Source organism: Centrocercus urophasianus, unplaced genomic scaffold, assembly GCF_019232065.1.
Source record: "Centrocercus urophasianus isolate 14NV4802_14NV808 unplaced genomic scaffold, USGS_Curo_1.0 seq_18, whole genome shotgun sequence".
Lineage (NCBI taxonomy): Eukaryota > Metazoa > Chordata > Aves > Galliformes > Phasianidae > Centrocercus > Centrocercus urophasianus.
In genome coordinates, this window is record NW_024884733.1 from 27,370,300 (window position 1) to 27,385,962 (window position 15,663).

At 46.3% G+C, this 15,663-nt stretch overlaps 1 protein-coding gene across 2 annotated transcripts in view; it reads left to right on the top strand.

The window, feature by feature from the left end:
* ROR1 (receptor tyrosine kinase like orphan receptor 1) overlaps positions 1–15,663 on the top strand; it is a 141,034-nt gene that overhangs the window by 89,651 nt on the left and 35,720 nt on the right. For both annotated transcript variants that reach the window (XM_042818969.1, XM_042818968.1), the window contains exon 2: positions 7,490–7,561. In XM_042818969.1, the coding sequence (XP_042674903.1) occupies positions 7,504–7,561 (58 nt within the window). In that variant the 5' untranslated portion in view covers positions 7,490–7,503. The remainder of the gene's footprint in view (positions 1–7,489; positions 7,562–15,663) is intronic.

Genomic DNA, 15,663 nt, shown 5'->3' on the forward strand with positions numbered 1-15,663 from the left:
CTGTAATTTTCTTCACAAGTTATAAGGGTTTAATTGTAGATTGGTAGTAGCCTTATCCATTTCAATCATTTCTGGCCCTCAAGTGCTGAGGTGCAAGGAGTTACGGTGTGCTGCGATTTATGGTGGATGTAAATGATTTCTTGTTTGCCCTCCCTGTTCTTGGCTGGGTTTGCCTTCTTTAAAGCTTTTGCAGATGGATTTAGTGCAGTGGCACTGATGGAAGCCAGGGACAAGCAAGCAGGTGCAGAGCAAAGCCCTGTCCAGGCACTTCATCCTTCGTCTGCAAACACGTCTGTCCCCACCGTGAGCTTTTGGGCACTGCTTGGTCTTGCTGCTTTTTGAGATACATTTTTGAGAAACGGGAACCCGTGTGCTGGTTGTGCCAGTAAGGGGGCAGGACCCAAATTGCTCGTGTGCGGCACTGATGCCTTCAGTAGAATAAGCATCCTGTAAGGGTGGTCTGGGTGGTTGGAGCACACAGTCATGAGTTCAACTGGGATTTGTGGGAGCCTCCTGCTGCAAGGAGCTGCTGAGATCCTTTGGTTTGTTTGGCCCAGAGAAGAGGAGGTTGAGAGGGAGGCCTCTTGGTGGTCCTACAGCTCCCCATGGTGGCCCTGCAGCTCCCCATGGCAGCCATGCAGCTCCTCATGGCCCTGCAGCTCCTCATGGAGCTAGAAGCCCAGCCTTCCTGTTAACCAGATTTGCCCCACTCCTTGGCAGCAGGGGCAGAGCCCATGCACCAGCCCAGCACCCAGCCCACCTGTGCCACCCCTGCATTGGGTGCCTGACCCTCATGTCTGGGTGATGTGCGGAGGTGCGCCATGGCATCACCTTCCTTCAGGGCTGAGCACAAAGGCTCAACTGTGAGCTGTGAGCTGCTGGCCCTCGGCCAAGTGGCCATTGCTTTATTTCGTTGCCTGTCTTTAAAGCTGTGGGTCGCTCCAGGGTGCAGTGTTTTGCTCTTCTTAAGTGGAACTGTTAACGACCAATTTAAGCAATGTAAAGTGCGCCCAGATTCCACAGTGACTTTTAAATCCGTGTAACATTAATGATAATCTGTAATTAATAGCGGCACTGAAAAGGAGTTGTAGTTCAGTAATTAGAAATGCAGGATTAAAGTATTAGCGTATAAAAGAGGTTTCTTAAAAACCTCTTCTTCCAAGAGACAACTCTGATCCCTTGGAAGAAAACAGTTTTAATCTGATACGACCTCAGCCAAACTCCAAGTTACCAAAAATACCAGGTCAGCCCTGGCTTGTGTCGGTCATCAGCAAGCTGCCACAGCGTCGGAAGGCACTTCACTGGTTTGCAGGCATTGGGTACTGTGTAGTACTCAGCAATGTGATCTTCTGCTGGCATTGCCTATTGATTTTCCAGAACAAATGCTGAGAATGATGGGGCTTGAGAAGGAGCTTCAGTCTTGCCCGGGTAGGGTAGGTGTTATGGGTATCCTGTTAAGTACAGGAAACCCCGGCAGCTGCCCGCCTTTGAGCCCAAAGCTTTCCTGGTGTATCCTCATCAAAGAGAGCAGGTCTGCAAGAAAACATAGGGCAGAGGTGTCAAGTGCATGCAGTGTGCTTGGCTTCCTGCCTACAGTCCCACACAGGGCTCCGTGTTCCCCTCTGACTGTGCATCAGGAATGGGCTAATCCTTCCATTTATCACAAACCTGCAGGAGCCTGAGGCACGTAGAGGCTCCCAGGTAGAAAGGCTGCTCATTGCCTACATGCTAAAGAGAGTGCCTGGGGCAGTGTTGGGGTGCTCTGATAGATGGAATAGGCTGTGATATAGATGAGGTTCCTAACAGCTTCCAGTCCTGCACTAAATCAGATCATCCTGTTGCACTTCTCGCTTTTGAAGCTGAAAATTAATGCGTTGGATACATGAAATCCACAGAGCTTGAATCGGTGTTGAAGGTTTCCCTATCTAATGCCAATTACTAACCTACCCCGGGCTATCAATAATGATGTATTACAGATAAATAACAGATAGCTACGCCCTGGGAGCCTGCATCATAGGAGTGAGAACAGCATTAACCATTTGACAGCTGTTAGCATCATGCAGTACCATGACATGTCTGCATGGAACAGCCTGAGGAGCACTCGTGGGTCCTTTGCCAGCAGAAGGTGTGGTGTCTGACGGAGTGATCAGCTGCAAACTGGACCAATTGCCTTGCATCTGCCTGTGTAAGGGCTTGGCAGAACCAGCTTGGCATTTGCTTTTCCAACCTTAGAGTAAGCAGGCTAATGACTTAAAGTGAAGCATTTGAAGGAGAAATGCTGTTGTGCAACGTTTCATCTTGCTTAGGTTGCTCTCTTCCAGGGTGTGTAAAGGTGGGCAGTTCCCCCACGCATGCAACGCCAAGTCTTTCAGCAGGAATAGGTTTTTGCTGTGAACTGTGCTCACTGCAGACATGGTATAGACAGGTATTTTATACTGATCATCATGTTCAGAAATTGCTTTATTCGTAATTAATCAGCAGAAGGGGAACGGCTGTTTACGAGGGTGAATGGTGATAGGACAAGGGGGAATGGTTTTAAACTGAGACAAGGGAGGTTTAGGTTGGATATGAGGAGGAAGTTTTTCCCCCAGAGGGTGGTGAGGCACTGGAACAGGTTGCCAAGGAGGCTGTGGATGCCCCATCCCTGCAGGCATTGAAGGCCAGGCTGGATGTGGCTCTGGGCAGCCTGGGCTGCTGGTTGGTGACCTGCACACAGCAGGGGGTTGGAACTGATGAGCGTTGTGCTCCTTTGCAACCCAGGCCATGCTGTGGTTCTGTGACGTATTGTTAAAGGAAGCATAAGGGCAGTCAGTTCACCTTGAGAGACACTTGGCCTATTTGAAGGGCAGAAAAGCTCTCAACAATTTCCCCTCTTCACTGCAGTTCTGCCTCATCCTGCTGACGGGGATTTGGGTGATTCCTGCCTCCTTTTGAACAGCAAGAATTGAGCAAAGCAGACATGTCCACTGACACGCAGAGATGCTCATGTCATGGAAATAGAATCCACTCTTACATTAAAGATATGAGCAGCATTTGAGGTCTACGTTATGGAAATTTCAGGATGGTGCCAATTAAACAGACAAGAAAATTAGTGAATAATGGGTCGTATCCATTACAGTCTGCAGCAGGTGTGTCTCGATTTCCCTCAGCACCTCCAGGGTGGGCTGTGGATGGGTTGGTGATGGGCGGATTGCAAAATGCAGTGTCTTGGGAGGTGAAATGAAAACGTGTGGGGAGCTTTGAGAGGAGCAGTGAAACAGTGAGAGCTGCAGGAAAAAGATGGTGGAGATAGGGCTAAGAGAACAGCCAGAGGGCATCTTTGTGGGGAGATGTTGGAACGGATCAGTCAGGTAGGAACCAGACAAAGAAAAAGGTGAAGAGATGTGGAATGTGCAGAAAAGCAAGAAGTTCTGAACACTTGGTATAATTAGGGTTCACTCTCATTCTGTATCATCTTACCTTCAATTCCTGTTATCTCCATACTACTTTCAAGTAATACAGCTAAAGGAGACTGTTTTCTGAAGATTTTAATTCAGCTTTTTAAGGAGCGCTGATGCTGCTGTAACATTTACCAATGATTTGGCCAAACACTGGTGCCCAAATGAGTGCTGACCTTCCCGTTGGCATGGGACAGCTTCCCAATGGTATGTGTGGGAATGCCTTGCCCCATCTTGTTCTTAGTGTCTTGTGCAATCTGGGTTTTATCACTTCCTTAGGCAAATTCCTTCAGAGGATAACAAATCTCACTCAGCACAGGGTTTCTAAGCAGCTTCAAGAAGAGATTTGCAACTGGAAAACTTCATTTTTATTTAGTTTAATTTTGCATGGTTTATTTTATTACTCAGATCCGCAGCTCCTTGGCTACTTTAAATACCTCCACGGTCTTTTTGCTATTTTGGGTATCCCACAGTGAGATGTGGGTTGCAGATATTGCAGTCACATTCGTAGAAGAAAATGCTAATCCAGACTTTCTTTAGGGCATGTAATGAGGGTGTACAAGGACCCGCAGGTATGACACATAACAGGGGTTGCCCATTACGTAAATATTTTGATTTTTGTTTGTGTTTGCTTTAAGTAGGCATATCTTCTGCCTCAAGAAGATGGGTTGCTACAAAGCCTGGGATTCTTTCTGTGCAGCCAGGAGGAAAGCAAGCAGTGCAAACATGCAGCCCTCGTACATTGCTCCTGCTGCCTTGCAAGCAGAACGTCCACATTTGCAGACTTATTTTGCTCTCTGCTTTGTTTCTCTGTAGCAGATTTATTTCCCATTAAAATCTTCAATCATTTCTGGGTTTGGTGTCATCTTAGCTATCTGCCTTCTTCCTGTTTTGACTTTTACTCTCTTTCCTTCATGTTACAAATGCACGGTGTAGAGATATTAATTAGCCCGGACACAGGGCCTGGATTGTCTCCTTTCATTGTGGGGCAGCAGATGAGGCTGCCCTGTGCTTGGCTGGGACTGCAGCCCTGTGGTGCAGACACAGCCCCTGAATGATGGCTGCTCATGGTGAGAAAATGAGGCAGCGGTGTGTGCCTGCGATAAGGACAGGCTCTGCAGTTCTTCTTCCTGGGCAGCTTTCTGTAAACCTTATTGAAGTTTATTTAATCACAAAGGCTTTCAAATGACTGACTTGTGTGAAATTCGCTTGGCACTTGGGCAATATGGTAATAAAGTCAGATGTTAGCCAACTTCTCTGTGGGGAGGAGATTTGAATATACTTTGCTTGGCTTTTCACAGAGGTTTTAATTGACTGTTGTGATTTCTCATTAACTTATGATCATGGATGCATCCAAGGCCAGGCTGGATGTAGCTCTGGGCAGCCTGGGCTGCTGGTTGGCAACCTGCACATAGCAGGGGTTGGAACTGATGAGCGTTGTGCTCCTTTTCAACCCAGGCCATTCTAGGATTCTGTGATGATTCTGTGACCAGCATTTCTTCATTGGGACAGAGTTTTGAACAGATCTTTAACTTTCATGCGTTAAGATTCTTCATTCATCTGAAAATGAAATCTTACCTGGATGATGGGCCTCTGCCACTTGCATTAATGGACCTTTCTCCAACAGGCTTTTGCAAACCACTCTGAAGTGTGGTGAAGGCTGAAACAACCCATGTAACCCTCCTGCAGTAAGGAGGTGTGCTCATGTGCACAGGGCTCAGCTGCTCCTTGCACACCATCCCTGTTCCTGTGGCTGCTGCTGGGGTGTGCTGTGGTTCAGGTGATCAAACATCACTTTACAAGATGTAATTCGGACACTTTCTATAAGAGCTTTCCAAGCACAGGAGGCATTTCCTAAGCGAGCTGGGAGTTTTTCTGTGCATTTGAGAGCACAGTCACTTGATGTCACAAACGCAAAGGAAAAAAAGCCTTGCTTGGTCTCTGAATGCATTTTGCTGAAGGAGGCAGAGCTGCTGAGCAGGGTGCAGCAGGAGGCAGCCCTGCTTCTGGGGGGAAGCAGCTCAAGGCTTTGATCCCCTCCCCTCTTTGTTTGCTCGGTGACTTTTGTTTTCTGCATTAACTTAGAATTAATGGTATGTCCCCATGCTGTGTGGCTGCTCAGTGTGTTCCTTTCAGTCCTATGAAGTGTTTACTGAGGGCACAGAAATACTTTGCTCTGAAATCAGAGCTTTAATTCAGGAGTATTAGAAAATTGCCTTAGTGATGCATAAGGCCATCTCACAAACAGTGGCTTTACCTCCTGGGCAAAAGTGAGTGTGTTTGGTGTTGTAGTGTGGCTCCTCCTGGAGATCAGGCGATGGCTGTGTGCTCTGGGAGGTTTACCATCACGCTTCCAAAGGCTGTTCAAGAAAAAAATTGATACGAACACTCTTGGAGCTGCTCCATTCTCAGGTAGAAGGGGTGGGAGCACAAGGCAGAGATTGAGCGCCCCGCCAGCCACGTCCTGTTGGATGTTTGGCCCACTGTTCATTTGTCACATACCCAAAATTTCAAGTCCTGGTGCCATTGGCTATGGTGTCATCCTGCTGAGTGATTGCCATCACCACTGAGCTCTGCTCCAAGCTGCTTTCCTTCAGCCTGGCAAGTTGCTGAGCCCCCAGTCCCTAACATTTGGGTTATTTAAGAGGCTGAAGTGTCTGGAGAGTAAGTGTCTTAAAAGCAATACAGCGGGAGGGGAATTTGTGCCAGTGGTGTTTGGAAAAGCCCCAAGAGGTGTGCATGGTTGTAGGGACATCTGAAGTGACAGCAGTGCTAATACAGACAGCAGGAGCTCGGCTCTGCTGCTGCACCCATAGCAGTGGGAAAGATGGCAACAGCTTGGGAAAGCTTGTGCTGCACGAAGACATTAAATAATACAGAAAATAAAATGGAAAAAAAAAAAAAAAGGATGTAGAGGAACAGACACAGTGGGACAAGGTCTTGGCTTGCATCGTGGGTAGCTTCAGAGCAATGCCATTCATTGCACAGGGGCTCAGGATCTGTCCCCATCAGTGGGTTTGTGCCCTGCGCATCCGCACAGGCCGGGGCCTGCGCTCGTAGGTGAGTTATAATGGCTGCAGGTTCTGTGTTTACATTGGAAATACTTGACAGAGCCTTAAATAAGCAGTGCTACCAGGTGGGCTTTTAAGAAAGACGATATTTATAAAAAGTGCAGTGGCTGTATCTGAACTGAACTGCCGCGTGCGTTTGTGTGACATTGTGTTTACAGTTTGCTCGTGATTTCTTAATGAACTCGAAAGTTGCTCACTGATCAAATAAAAGCAGGACATCTTTGGATATCCTTGCACTGAGGTTGCTTTGGACTTGAAGGACGGTGCCAAAATAAAAATGATGCATTCTGCAATGTCCTTTATAATGTTCTACAACGTTCTCCTTCTGGGTGCTGCTCAGCATCTCTGTGCATCTGCTGGTGCTGGAGATCCAGCCAGGGGCAGGGTCAGCCTTCCCACGTCTCAGATACATGTGTGTTCAATCCCAGCAGCAGTGAAGAGATGCTTCTCATGTTCAGACCAGTCTCTGAGGCCTGCTTTTACATGAGTTGTATGAGAGTTTCTCATACAAGCAGCCCTGTTAACTTCGGTGCATAAATGGTGTCTTTTCTTGTGCTCATGGGTTCACAGGATTAAAATCTCTATAAATGTTAGTAGATAACATGTTCAGCAGCCTCAGAGCACCGTGTTTTTCTTAGCTGCAGCACTGTGCAGTCATTCTAGCTCTATAAAAACCCAGGGAGGGACTTTAAGGTGGGCCAAGCACATCTCAGAGCTTGGCTGCTTGATTAACACAAGGCCTCCCGGTGACAGCGCAGCCAAACAAGCTCCAGTCCTGGCCCTGTGCCTTTTTCCACTTCGCTGCTTCTGCTGCCCATATGTTTCAGCTGCCAACACAGAGCATCGGGCGCATTTTAATCACTGGTTTTCTTCAAATAATTTTACTACTGTGAGAGCAAATTCACAAATGCCTTTTACAACTCTTCGTGATACAGAACTGATAAAGTAACAGCGTTCTTTTTTTCTGTTTTTCTCTTCCAGAAGCAAATTCATCCATGGTTGTTGATTTCATGCCTACGTCATCATGGAACATCTCAAGTGAGCTAGATAAAGGTAAGTGGACAGAAAATGTACAAGTATGTGAAATCAGACTTTAAAATCCTAATAATTCTTCTTGACTCGGCCAAATCAACAAACAAAAGGATGAGGGAGCATTTAAGATAAGCCTTGTTTGCCTTGTGATCATTTGACATTTAATTATGTGCAGTTCTGTGATTCCTGGAGATTGCTGTGTTCGTTTCTTGTTCCAGTAAAATGTTCCACATGGGAAAAGCATTTCAAGATGTGAGCTCTGCTGGTTTATGAACTGCTTGACATTTTGTCTGGTGGATCTTAGGCTCTGAAAGCAAAGTTAACAAGCATCGGGCAGAGTCATTTTGTCTCATTGTGCTTTATTATGAATTTTAAAGGCTTTAAGTCAATAGAAGGGAAAAATACATTTGCAAGTGATAATTATGTGTGATTTTGAGCTCTCTAAAGAGGGTATAGTGAGAAAAAGAGATATATTCCTTATTCCCCTTCATTTTGTAAAGTATGCACCACCAGCTCTTTAACTCAAACTGCTTAGCTTCCTCCAGCCTGTATTCCAAGCCTGCAGCTTCTGAGTCAGTCTGCTCTTTGAAACCCTTCTAATGCACCGTTCACGGAGGAGGATGCTGCTCACCTCACTAACTGTTCCATTTGTCAGACACTCTCTTTCCATTTGCATATAATTTTGTCAACCATTAACTATTTAGACTGACGTTTCCCATCATGGAGTTCTGCCACGGACTGTTTGTCCAAATCTCATAGTCTGCGTTTTGTTACTGCTTTGTATGAACATGTGTGCATAAAGTTTTATGTTGAAACATAAATGTGTTTTCCGTACTAAATATGAAGGGAGTCTCTAGTTCTGGTGGTTAACTCTTTCACTGAAAGCAGTTACATGTCAGTTCTCCGGGCAGCATTTACCTACAGGGCAGGTTTGTGGTCCCTCGTCACAGAAGTCGGGGTCATACCTTGTTGAGGCAAAAGAAATATTCTTTGCCAACCACTGTTGGTGATGTATTCTTCATTCTCCATGGTGAACCTCACTGGTTTGATTGATGAAGGACCTGCAGTTGGTTCTCTCTGTGTCACAGGGGAAGTTGTGTGCCTCCAGCCAAAGCCCAGAGGGAAGGATGCACAAATGACACCAAGTAGTGGTAGTGTAACTTTTCAGCAAATCCAATCTGAGCTGAGCTGAAAAATAACCCCCAGTAACTTCCTGTTATTATTCCTCATTAGAGTTTTGTGTCAAATGTTTTCTTATGTGATCATAACCTGATGGCTGGTTTTTTTACTCGTACTTTGGCTAGGCCCTCCATGTGAGCACTCTCCATCCTTAGTTTGACTGACTGAGCTGGGGAGCAGAGCAAGGTCCTTGCAGGCAGCATGCACTGCATGAATGACCCTCTGTGTTCTGTGTCTGCTGCAATCCCTACAATCACCAATAACCCCTACAATCACCAAAGTACCAGGCTATACCAGCCGGGGTTTGGATGTCCCAGTGAGCAGACGTGAAGTTTTGGGCACTGAAACATCCTGTTGCTCAAACCAAAGCCTGTAGCTTCTGCTCTGGCACTGAGCCTGCCCTCAAGTGTTCACGATCAGAACGTTTTCCGTGTCACTTTCATGGCACCTGTTGCTGAGTTATTTTGTCAGAAACAGGTAAAATGAAGTTTCACACTTCTAATCCACCTGGAATGCAGCAATTATCAGTGGCTGGGCTGAATCCTGCATTCCTGGGGGATTACCGGCCCCTTTGCTTGCCCTGATTAGCATTTAGACAGCTTTAAGCTCACACACCTAAACATGGATTTACATATGTGATTAAAATGCATTTGCTGCCCAAAAAGCTTAGTCAGAGGGACAGGTTCCTCTGTGTGCCCACAGGCCAAACGAGGCACACATGCCTTGTCTTGCCCATAAAAGCAGGACTTTCATGTGGGTGCTGCCATCTCTCAGGAAGGTCTTTGAAACCCTCACATACGGAAAGCAAAATACACTGCAGCACATGCTGATAGAGGCATGCACTTTGTTTCCATTTCTTTTTGCAAGCAAGCGTCTGGAGGCATCAACATCCACTTGTCTTTGCTGCAGTCAGCCATGAGGTCATGCGGGCGGCCCAGTAAAACTTATTTTAAAGCCTATTAAGTTCACCACATGAAAGCGGTTTCCAGCCAGATTTCCCAATTAAGCAGCTGTCCACATGAAGTGGCTCTAACTCTATCTGCTGTCTTGTGGAAATAAGCATGTCTTCCTTGAACACGCCTTCGGCGTTTGGAGAGGAGGAACAGCTTGTGGGCTCGTTAAACAATATTCTGCATTTTGAAATAATTACTTAATATGGTGCTTTCCCTACCTCGGAGAGTTCTGCAGCGATTATCTTACAACTGAGCCCTATTCAGGTTTCAATTTCTATTAAATAAGCTAAATCGACAGCATTAAACAGTTGCCTGTTTATTCTTTTTAACAGGAAATGAATTTAAAAGAGACGCAGCCACCCGTGAAGAGCTGTTGAAAGCAACGATTGATGGGAGGGAGGAGGTGGTTTCTCACCAAAACCTTAAAAAAACAAACAAACTATGCATAAAAATAAAAAATAATCACTGTTAAAATAAGAGAAACGTAGCTATGAGCGTTTTCCTCTTTTCCAAGTTGGTAAATCGTGGTGCGCAGAGGGACTGCCACGAGGGAAAAGAGAAATGAAAACGCGATCAAATAAGTATTTAATTATATAAGGAGAAATAAGCGGACTTCAGGAGAAGAGAGGTGGGAGGGAAAAGCCCATCCCAGAGGGAGGAGGCAGGATGTGAGCCTCCTGCCACAGGTTTGCTGCCTGAGGTTCCCCTTTGGCTGGGAGACCCCACTGCCACTGCTGTGTTTGGGGCACGGTGCTGTGAGGGACAGGCTCGGCTTTCCTGCTGCTTAAGACTCTGGTTTTCTGTTTCTTTGTACCTGTGAGTCACCTCCCCAGTGTCAGCCAGGCTCCAGCTCTTGGTCCAAGAAAGTTTTGCGTTTACCATGAGGTTTTGGTTCCCTGATGGAACCAAACGGTGATGGAAGGGTTGGCTTTTCCTTGCATCAGATTGGAAAGAAAACCTGTCCCTGTGAGATCTGCAGATCCTGCGTATGTTCCTTTCCCTTTTCATGGCCTGTCTGCTTTGATAAACCAGTATAAAACACTGGAATGATTCAGGGCTTGGGATCCATTTTCATTTTGAGACATCTGCCATCACAAGCTTGGGCTCACAGCTCCCTGCTGCTCTCAGCTCTGCGTGGCACAGAGCTCAGTGCAGAGAGCAAACATTCCCCAAGTAGAGGGCAGCAGGAGGCAGGATTTTGCAGAATGTGCCCCAAATCCACTGGTGGTGGTGTGAGGTGAAGCTGGGATTTATCTTCATGCATTCCAAGGCACACCAGTACAAGGATCACCTGTAGCAAGGCATGGCGAGGAGCAGCCTAGAGCAGAAAATGACCAGGGCAGGGTGAAGCAGGGCTTGGAGAGCTGCAGTGTTTGCAGTGCTACCCTGCACAGGACTGTGCACATCAGTGACTTTTGGAGAAGGCAGCCTTGCCATCCGTGCCGACAAACCCATGCTGAAGCTGTCGGCTCAGCAGTTCCTTCCAGGCAGGGATATGCCCTGGCCTCGAGTCTTCATAGAGAAAATCCTTCTGATGGCCTGGGGAGAATTTAACTCTTAGGCAAACTACATCTTAAGAAACATCAACAAAAGCAACCGTGGACAAAGCTGGGCGGGTCGGGGCCTCCTGACTTCAGCCTCAGTCCTTTAGAGATTTCCAGATTTTCTTTTGAAATCACTGGATGTGAATTTGATACGTGTGGTGAAAGGGGAAGAATTACAGCTTTCGCATTCATGCACAATTTACCTTTTTATTTTCCTTTATTGTCTGGGGGATATTGGGTAAATCAGGCTCCCCCGACGGGGCTCAGGGTTCGGATTCTATTTGTGGGGTCCCGTTAGTAGCACGGCAGTAAATTACTGCTGCTTTGTTTGAAAATTTTTTTAGCCACAGTACATTAGCTCCTTTTGTTTGCTTTTCCACTGACGGAGCGCGCGTTTCTATTTGAGAATTTGTGTTTCTTGAATGTCTCATTTATAAATAACGCGGGGTGTGAAATTTGAAGGTCGTGGGACGAAACGAGAAAAAGAAGCCACCCTGGGCACCACGTGGCATTTGTGGCACAAGTCTTGCACGAAATGCTTTGCTTACGTGGGATTTTGTGTAACCTCGGTGTGTGCAGCGAATGCCTGACCGTTGTACATAAGGTAACTATATATAATAACCTTTTCCTGGCTCATCCAGCTATCTTTGTTTATTTGAAAGATTGATAGATCAGAGGGTCAAGGGACGTGTTTTATTGTAAGTTTCTGTTCCAAATTTCCTGACATTTTTGGTTTAAAAAAAAAATAGAGCTTTAAAAGGCACAGAAAAGGCTAATAAGAACCAGATCCTCAAGTGATGCTATGTCAAAATGTCAAAAATAACAGCTTTTCTTTGACTCGACGGCATTAATCTTAGGGCACATACCTTTCTGTGCACCCTTCCTTTAATAGCTGGAGTTTTTGTGTGCAGCTCTTTACTGCTGAGCAGCTTCTAAAGTGACAACAAAATCCCTTGATGGTTTTCAGTAGTTTGGTTTATAGCTGGATGTGGACGTTTGTTTACCTATTCCAAATCACTTTTTTTCTTTGTGATAAAGTTTAGAGGCTTCCTACTTGCGCTGTAAAACTGTTCCTAAGTACAGAAAGGCTTCATTTCCCCTTGCTGGATTACAGCATCAGAGCTATCACCGAGGCAGCCGTCCTCAAACCTGGGAGTAAACTCAGGAAAGCAGAGGCAGATGTGAGCCCTCACATTCAGAAGAGGAATCCAGAGGTGTGAAGGGCAGCGAGGTGTACAGCCCCCATCCCGGAGCAGTGGGATTCAGGTGCTCAGCCCTGGTAACTTTGGAAGGCCCGAGGATCTGTGCTCCGTTTCCTTCCATCAGCCCACCCACCCTTATAGCCCGAGGCAGTCCTGAAGCTGCTAATGATCGGAAAGCAGCAATTAATTATGAGAATCTCAAACCTCGCCAACATCACATGGGGACGTTGAAAAGCTGATAAAGCCTTGGGCAGCAGCTTTTGGCCTGTTTCAGGTCAGTGTGTGATCCTCGGGTAGCATTCATGCCTCACATAATGGCTGGGAAGAGAAAGCCCCGCACACAGCTGCAGTGTGTATCCTGAGTTGAGCCTTGCACATACACAGTGCTGAGGAAAACGAGCAGGGCGAGCAAATACAGGAGTGTGTTTCCTTTTGTCCCAAGAGATTTGACATCGAATATTTCCGCTTGTTTGTCTGGACTTCTTTAACTCTGATATCCTTCATATGGGTTGCCAAATCGTGGGTCGAGTGCGGTATCCCTTTCCTCCCACTGCCATTCCTCTTCTTTTATTCATTTGAAATAAGTGAAATTCCAGCCGGGAGTCTTCCTTTTGCCCCCTTTAATGACAAGGGGCTGTTGATCGGACCTGCAGATCGGACCTGCCAGGAATTCTCTTCCTTTGTGAGTTATGGGCAGATGAAGCAAGCCGTGGTTAATCCTTTTTCCAACTGAGAAATATGTGCTCTGTCAATGGCTGCACTTGGGTAAGAAATTCTGCTGCTTCCTTCTTCAGCTTAACTGGAAAAGCATAAAACCCTGCTCAGCTGAACACGTGAAGCAAACAGAAAAACCCATCCTGCAAGTTCTGGGTGGGCTCGGAGTTGCAGACTTTCTCCCTTGAGAGCAATTCTGTATGGAACATTCCCACTGCCGGAGCGGATGGCAGTGCTGATAAATGGGAATGTGGGCTGCATCCTCATGTAGCGTCGTCTGGGCTAATGTGGCTCATCCCAAGCTCAGAGGAAATGGAAATCATAGAACATTAAGGTTGGAAAAGATCTCTACTACAGCAAGTCCACCTGACAACCCATCTCCACCATGCCTACTGCAGTGCCCAGTGCTCCGCTGCACCTGGGTTTAAGCTGCCCTGGTGCCTGCAGTGACTTGAACGAGGGTTTTGATTTGAGCTTCTTCCTGAACGTTTTGAAAGATTAGAAGGGCTCAAAGAGGAGGATAAGTGAAACAATTGTTCTTCTCATGAAATGAATGGTTCAGGGACTAATCCTGCATCCCCACCGTGCCTTAAACACCTAGTGAAACCAGAAACGCGGAGCACGCACGGTGCAGCAGAACCCTCCTATGGACAGGGAGGCTTTTACTGCTCTGAGAGGTGTCTTTGGTAATTTAAGATAGAGCAACCATGTGGTCGCAGAGGAGATTAACATTCCTTGGCCGGAGAGGATGAGCTTTTATTTTGAAAGCCACCTGGGTTCTACTTAAAAGTGGTGGAATACTTCAGAATTTATTACGGCTGAGCAGGCTCCTATTTAACAATGTCAAGACATAGCTGTGGAAATACACACACTTCTCTTCTTTGGAGACACGCAACGCACTACATTTCGTCCTCGCACAGCTGTTGCTGTTCTGTAACATCAAACCAGCGCAGAGTTTGGCCACGAAGGATACCTAATATTTGGATTTTATATGCAGTGTCTCCAATTTATGCGCTTAGAATCATGAAGATGACTTATGATGTGTTGTGTTTGCATTGGCAACGGCTCAAAACCAGAAATATATTTCAGGCTTGGCTTTCCAGATATTATCTCAAGTCATTTAAAAGTTCATTATAGGGCACCCGCTAGTGCTGCTATAGTAAAAGGGCTGTCAGCATTTTTCAAGGGTTTATAACTCAGCCATTAAAAAAAAAAACGTCTGTGGGCTGAAACTTGGCATTCAGGGGGTAGACCCAGCAGTAAATTGTTTTTACAAATTAAAAAAAAAAAAAAAAAGTCAATTGCCTATTATTAAATTATAGGTGGGCTACATTTTATTTAGAACTTATTCAGGCTATTCTCCTGTACTTCCGTAAATTAAAATGCATCTGAAACGTTCTCATAGAGTGCAGCTCTAAAATACGGACCAGCTGTTGTTGTTCTTGAAATCCTGAGATTGAACTGCAAATATAACAACAGCGCTTATCCCAGCGTAGCACTTTTCACCTTCAAAGTGCTTTACGAGCATTATCTCATTAATGTACATAGCAGCCTCCCCATGATGTAAGAGGGATTATTATCCTCACTTTATAGCTGGAGAAACCGAGCCAAAAGGTTTAAGGCTGTTTTTAAAAGGACTTAGTTGCACAAATCCCGTGTGAGCTTTGATTGGCTTTGGGTGTCTGCTTCCCTTCGGCTCTTCTAAAATCCCAGCCGGGGTGATTCACCCAGCGCTGCTCGGAGCCAGCGTTGCACTCACACTTTCCAATGGCTGCTGCCACTTGAGTGTCGTTAACTTTTCGTAAGGGCCATCATGTTTCTAACAAATTATTCTTTTGGGCAGAGAGAGTCAGCTTGGGGCGGCAGCCCTGCTCACCCCCTTCTGAAGCCCAGAAGGAGGATCTACTCCTGTTTTTCTTGGCCTCTTTTGTCCCAAATTAGATGGCGTTAGAGCTGATGGCACCAGAGGGAGGGTGGACAGAAACCTGAGGAGTTGTTTTGTTGTTGGTTGTCGTTAGGGAGAGGGTGGTGGTGGTAGCTTTGGGGATTTGATGAGCTTTGGTAGGTAAGGGTTAAATTTGAGGGCTGGAAGTAGAATTGGGCTTCGCTTCAGCTGCCCTGTGCTAAGTGAGGGCAGCAGTGGGTGGCACTCATCCGTTCTCTTAGTCCAGTACTCCTCAGGTTCCCAAACCTGGCATGGTTTGGAAGCACTGTTGGACCTTCAGCTCACTGTCAGTAACAGAAATGCTTCACCCATGAGAAACTTCAAGATTCCAGCTGCCTGGAACTTTCCCTGCTCGCATCTCATGTCAGGTATTTTACAGTCTGCTGCCTGAGCTGATGTAAGATTTGGATGCAAACTGCGTGGATTGAAGGACTAAGCTAAGCTGAATTTTGAGAATGCTCTTTGTTGTAGAGTTCCTATAACAGTTTGCAGAGAAGGCAAAGAAAGCTTGGGGAAGAGTGGGAAGTCCTGGCACCAGAGGCTGCTCCTGTGGGTACCCACAGAGATGCTGCCCCATAGCTCTTGC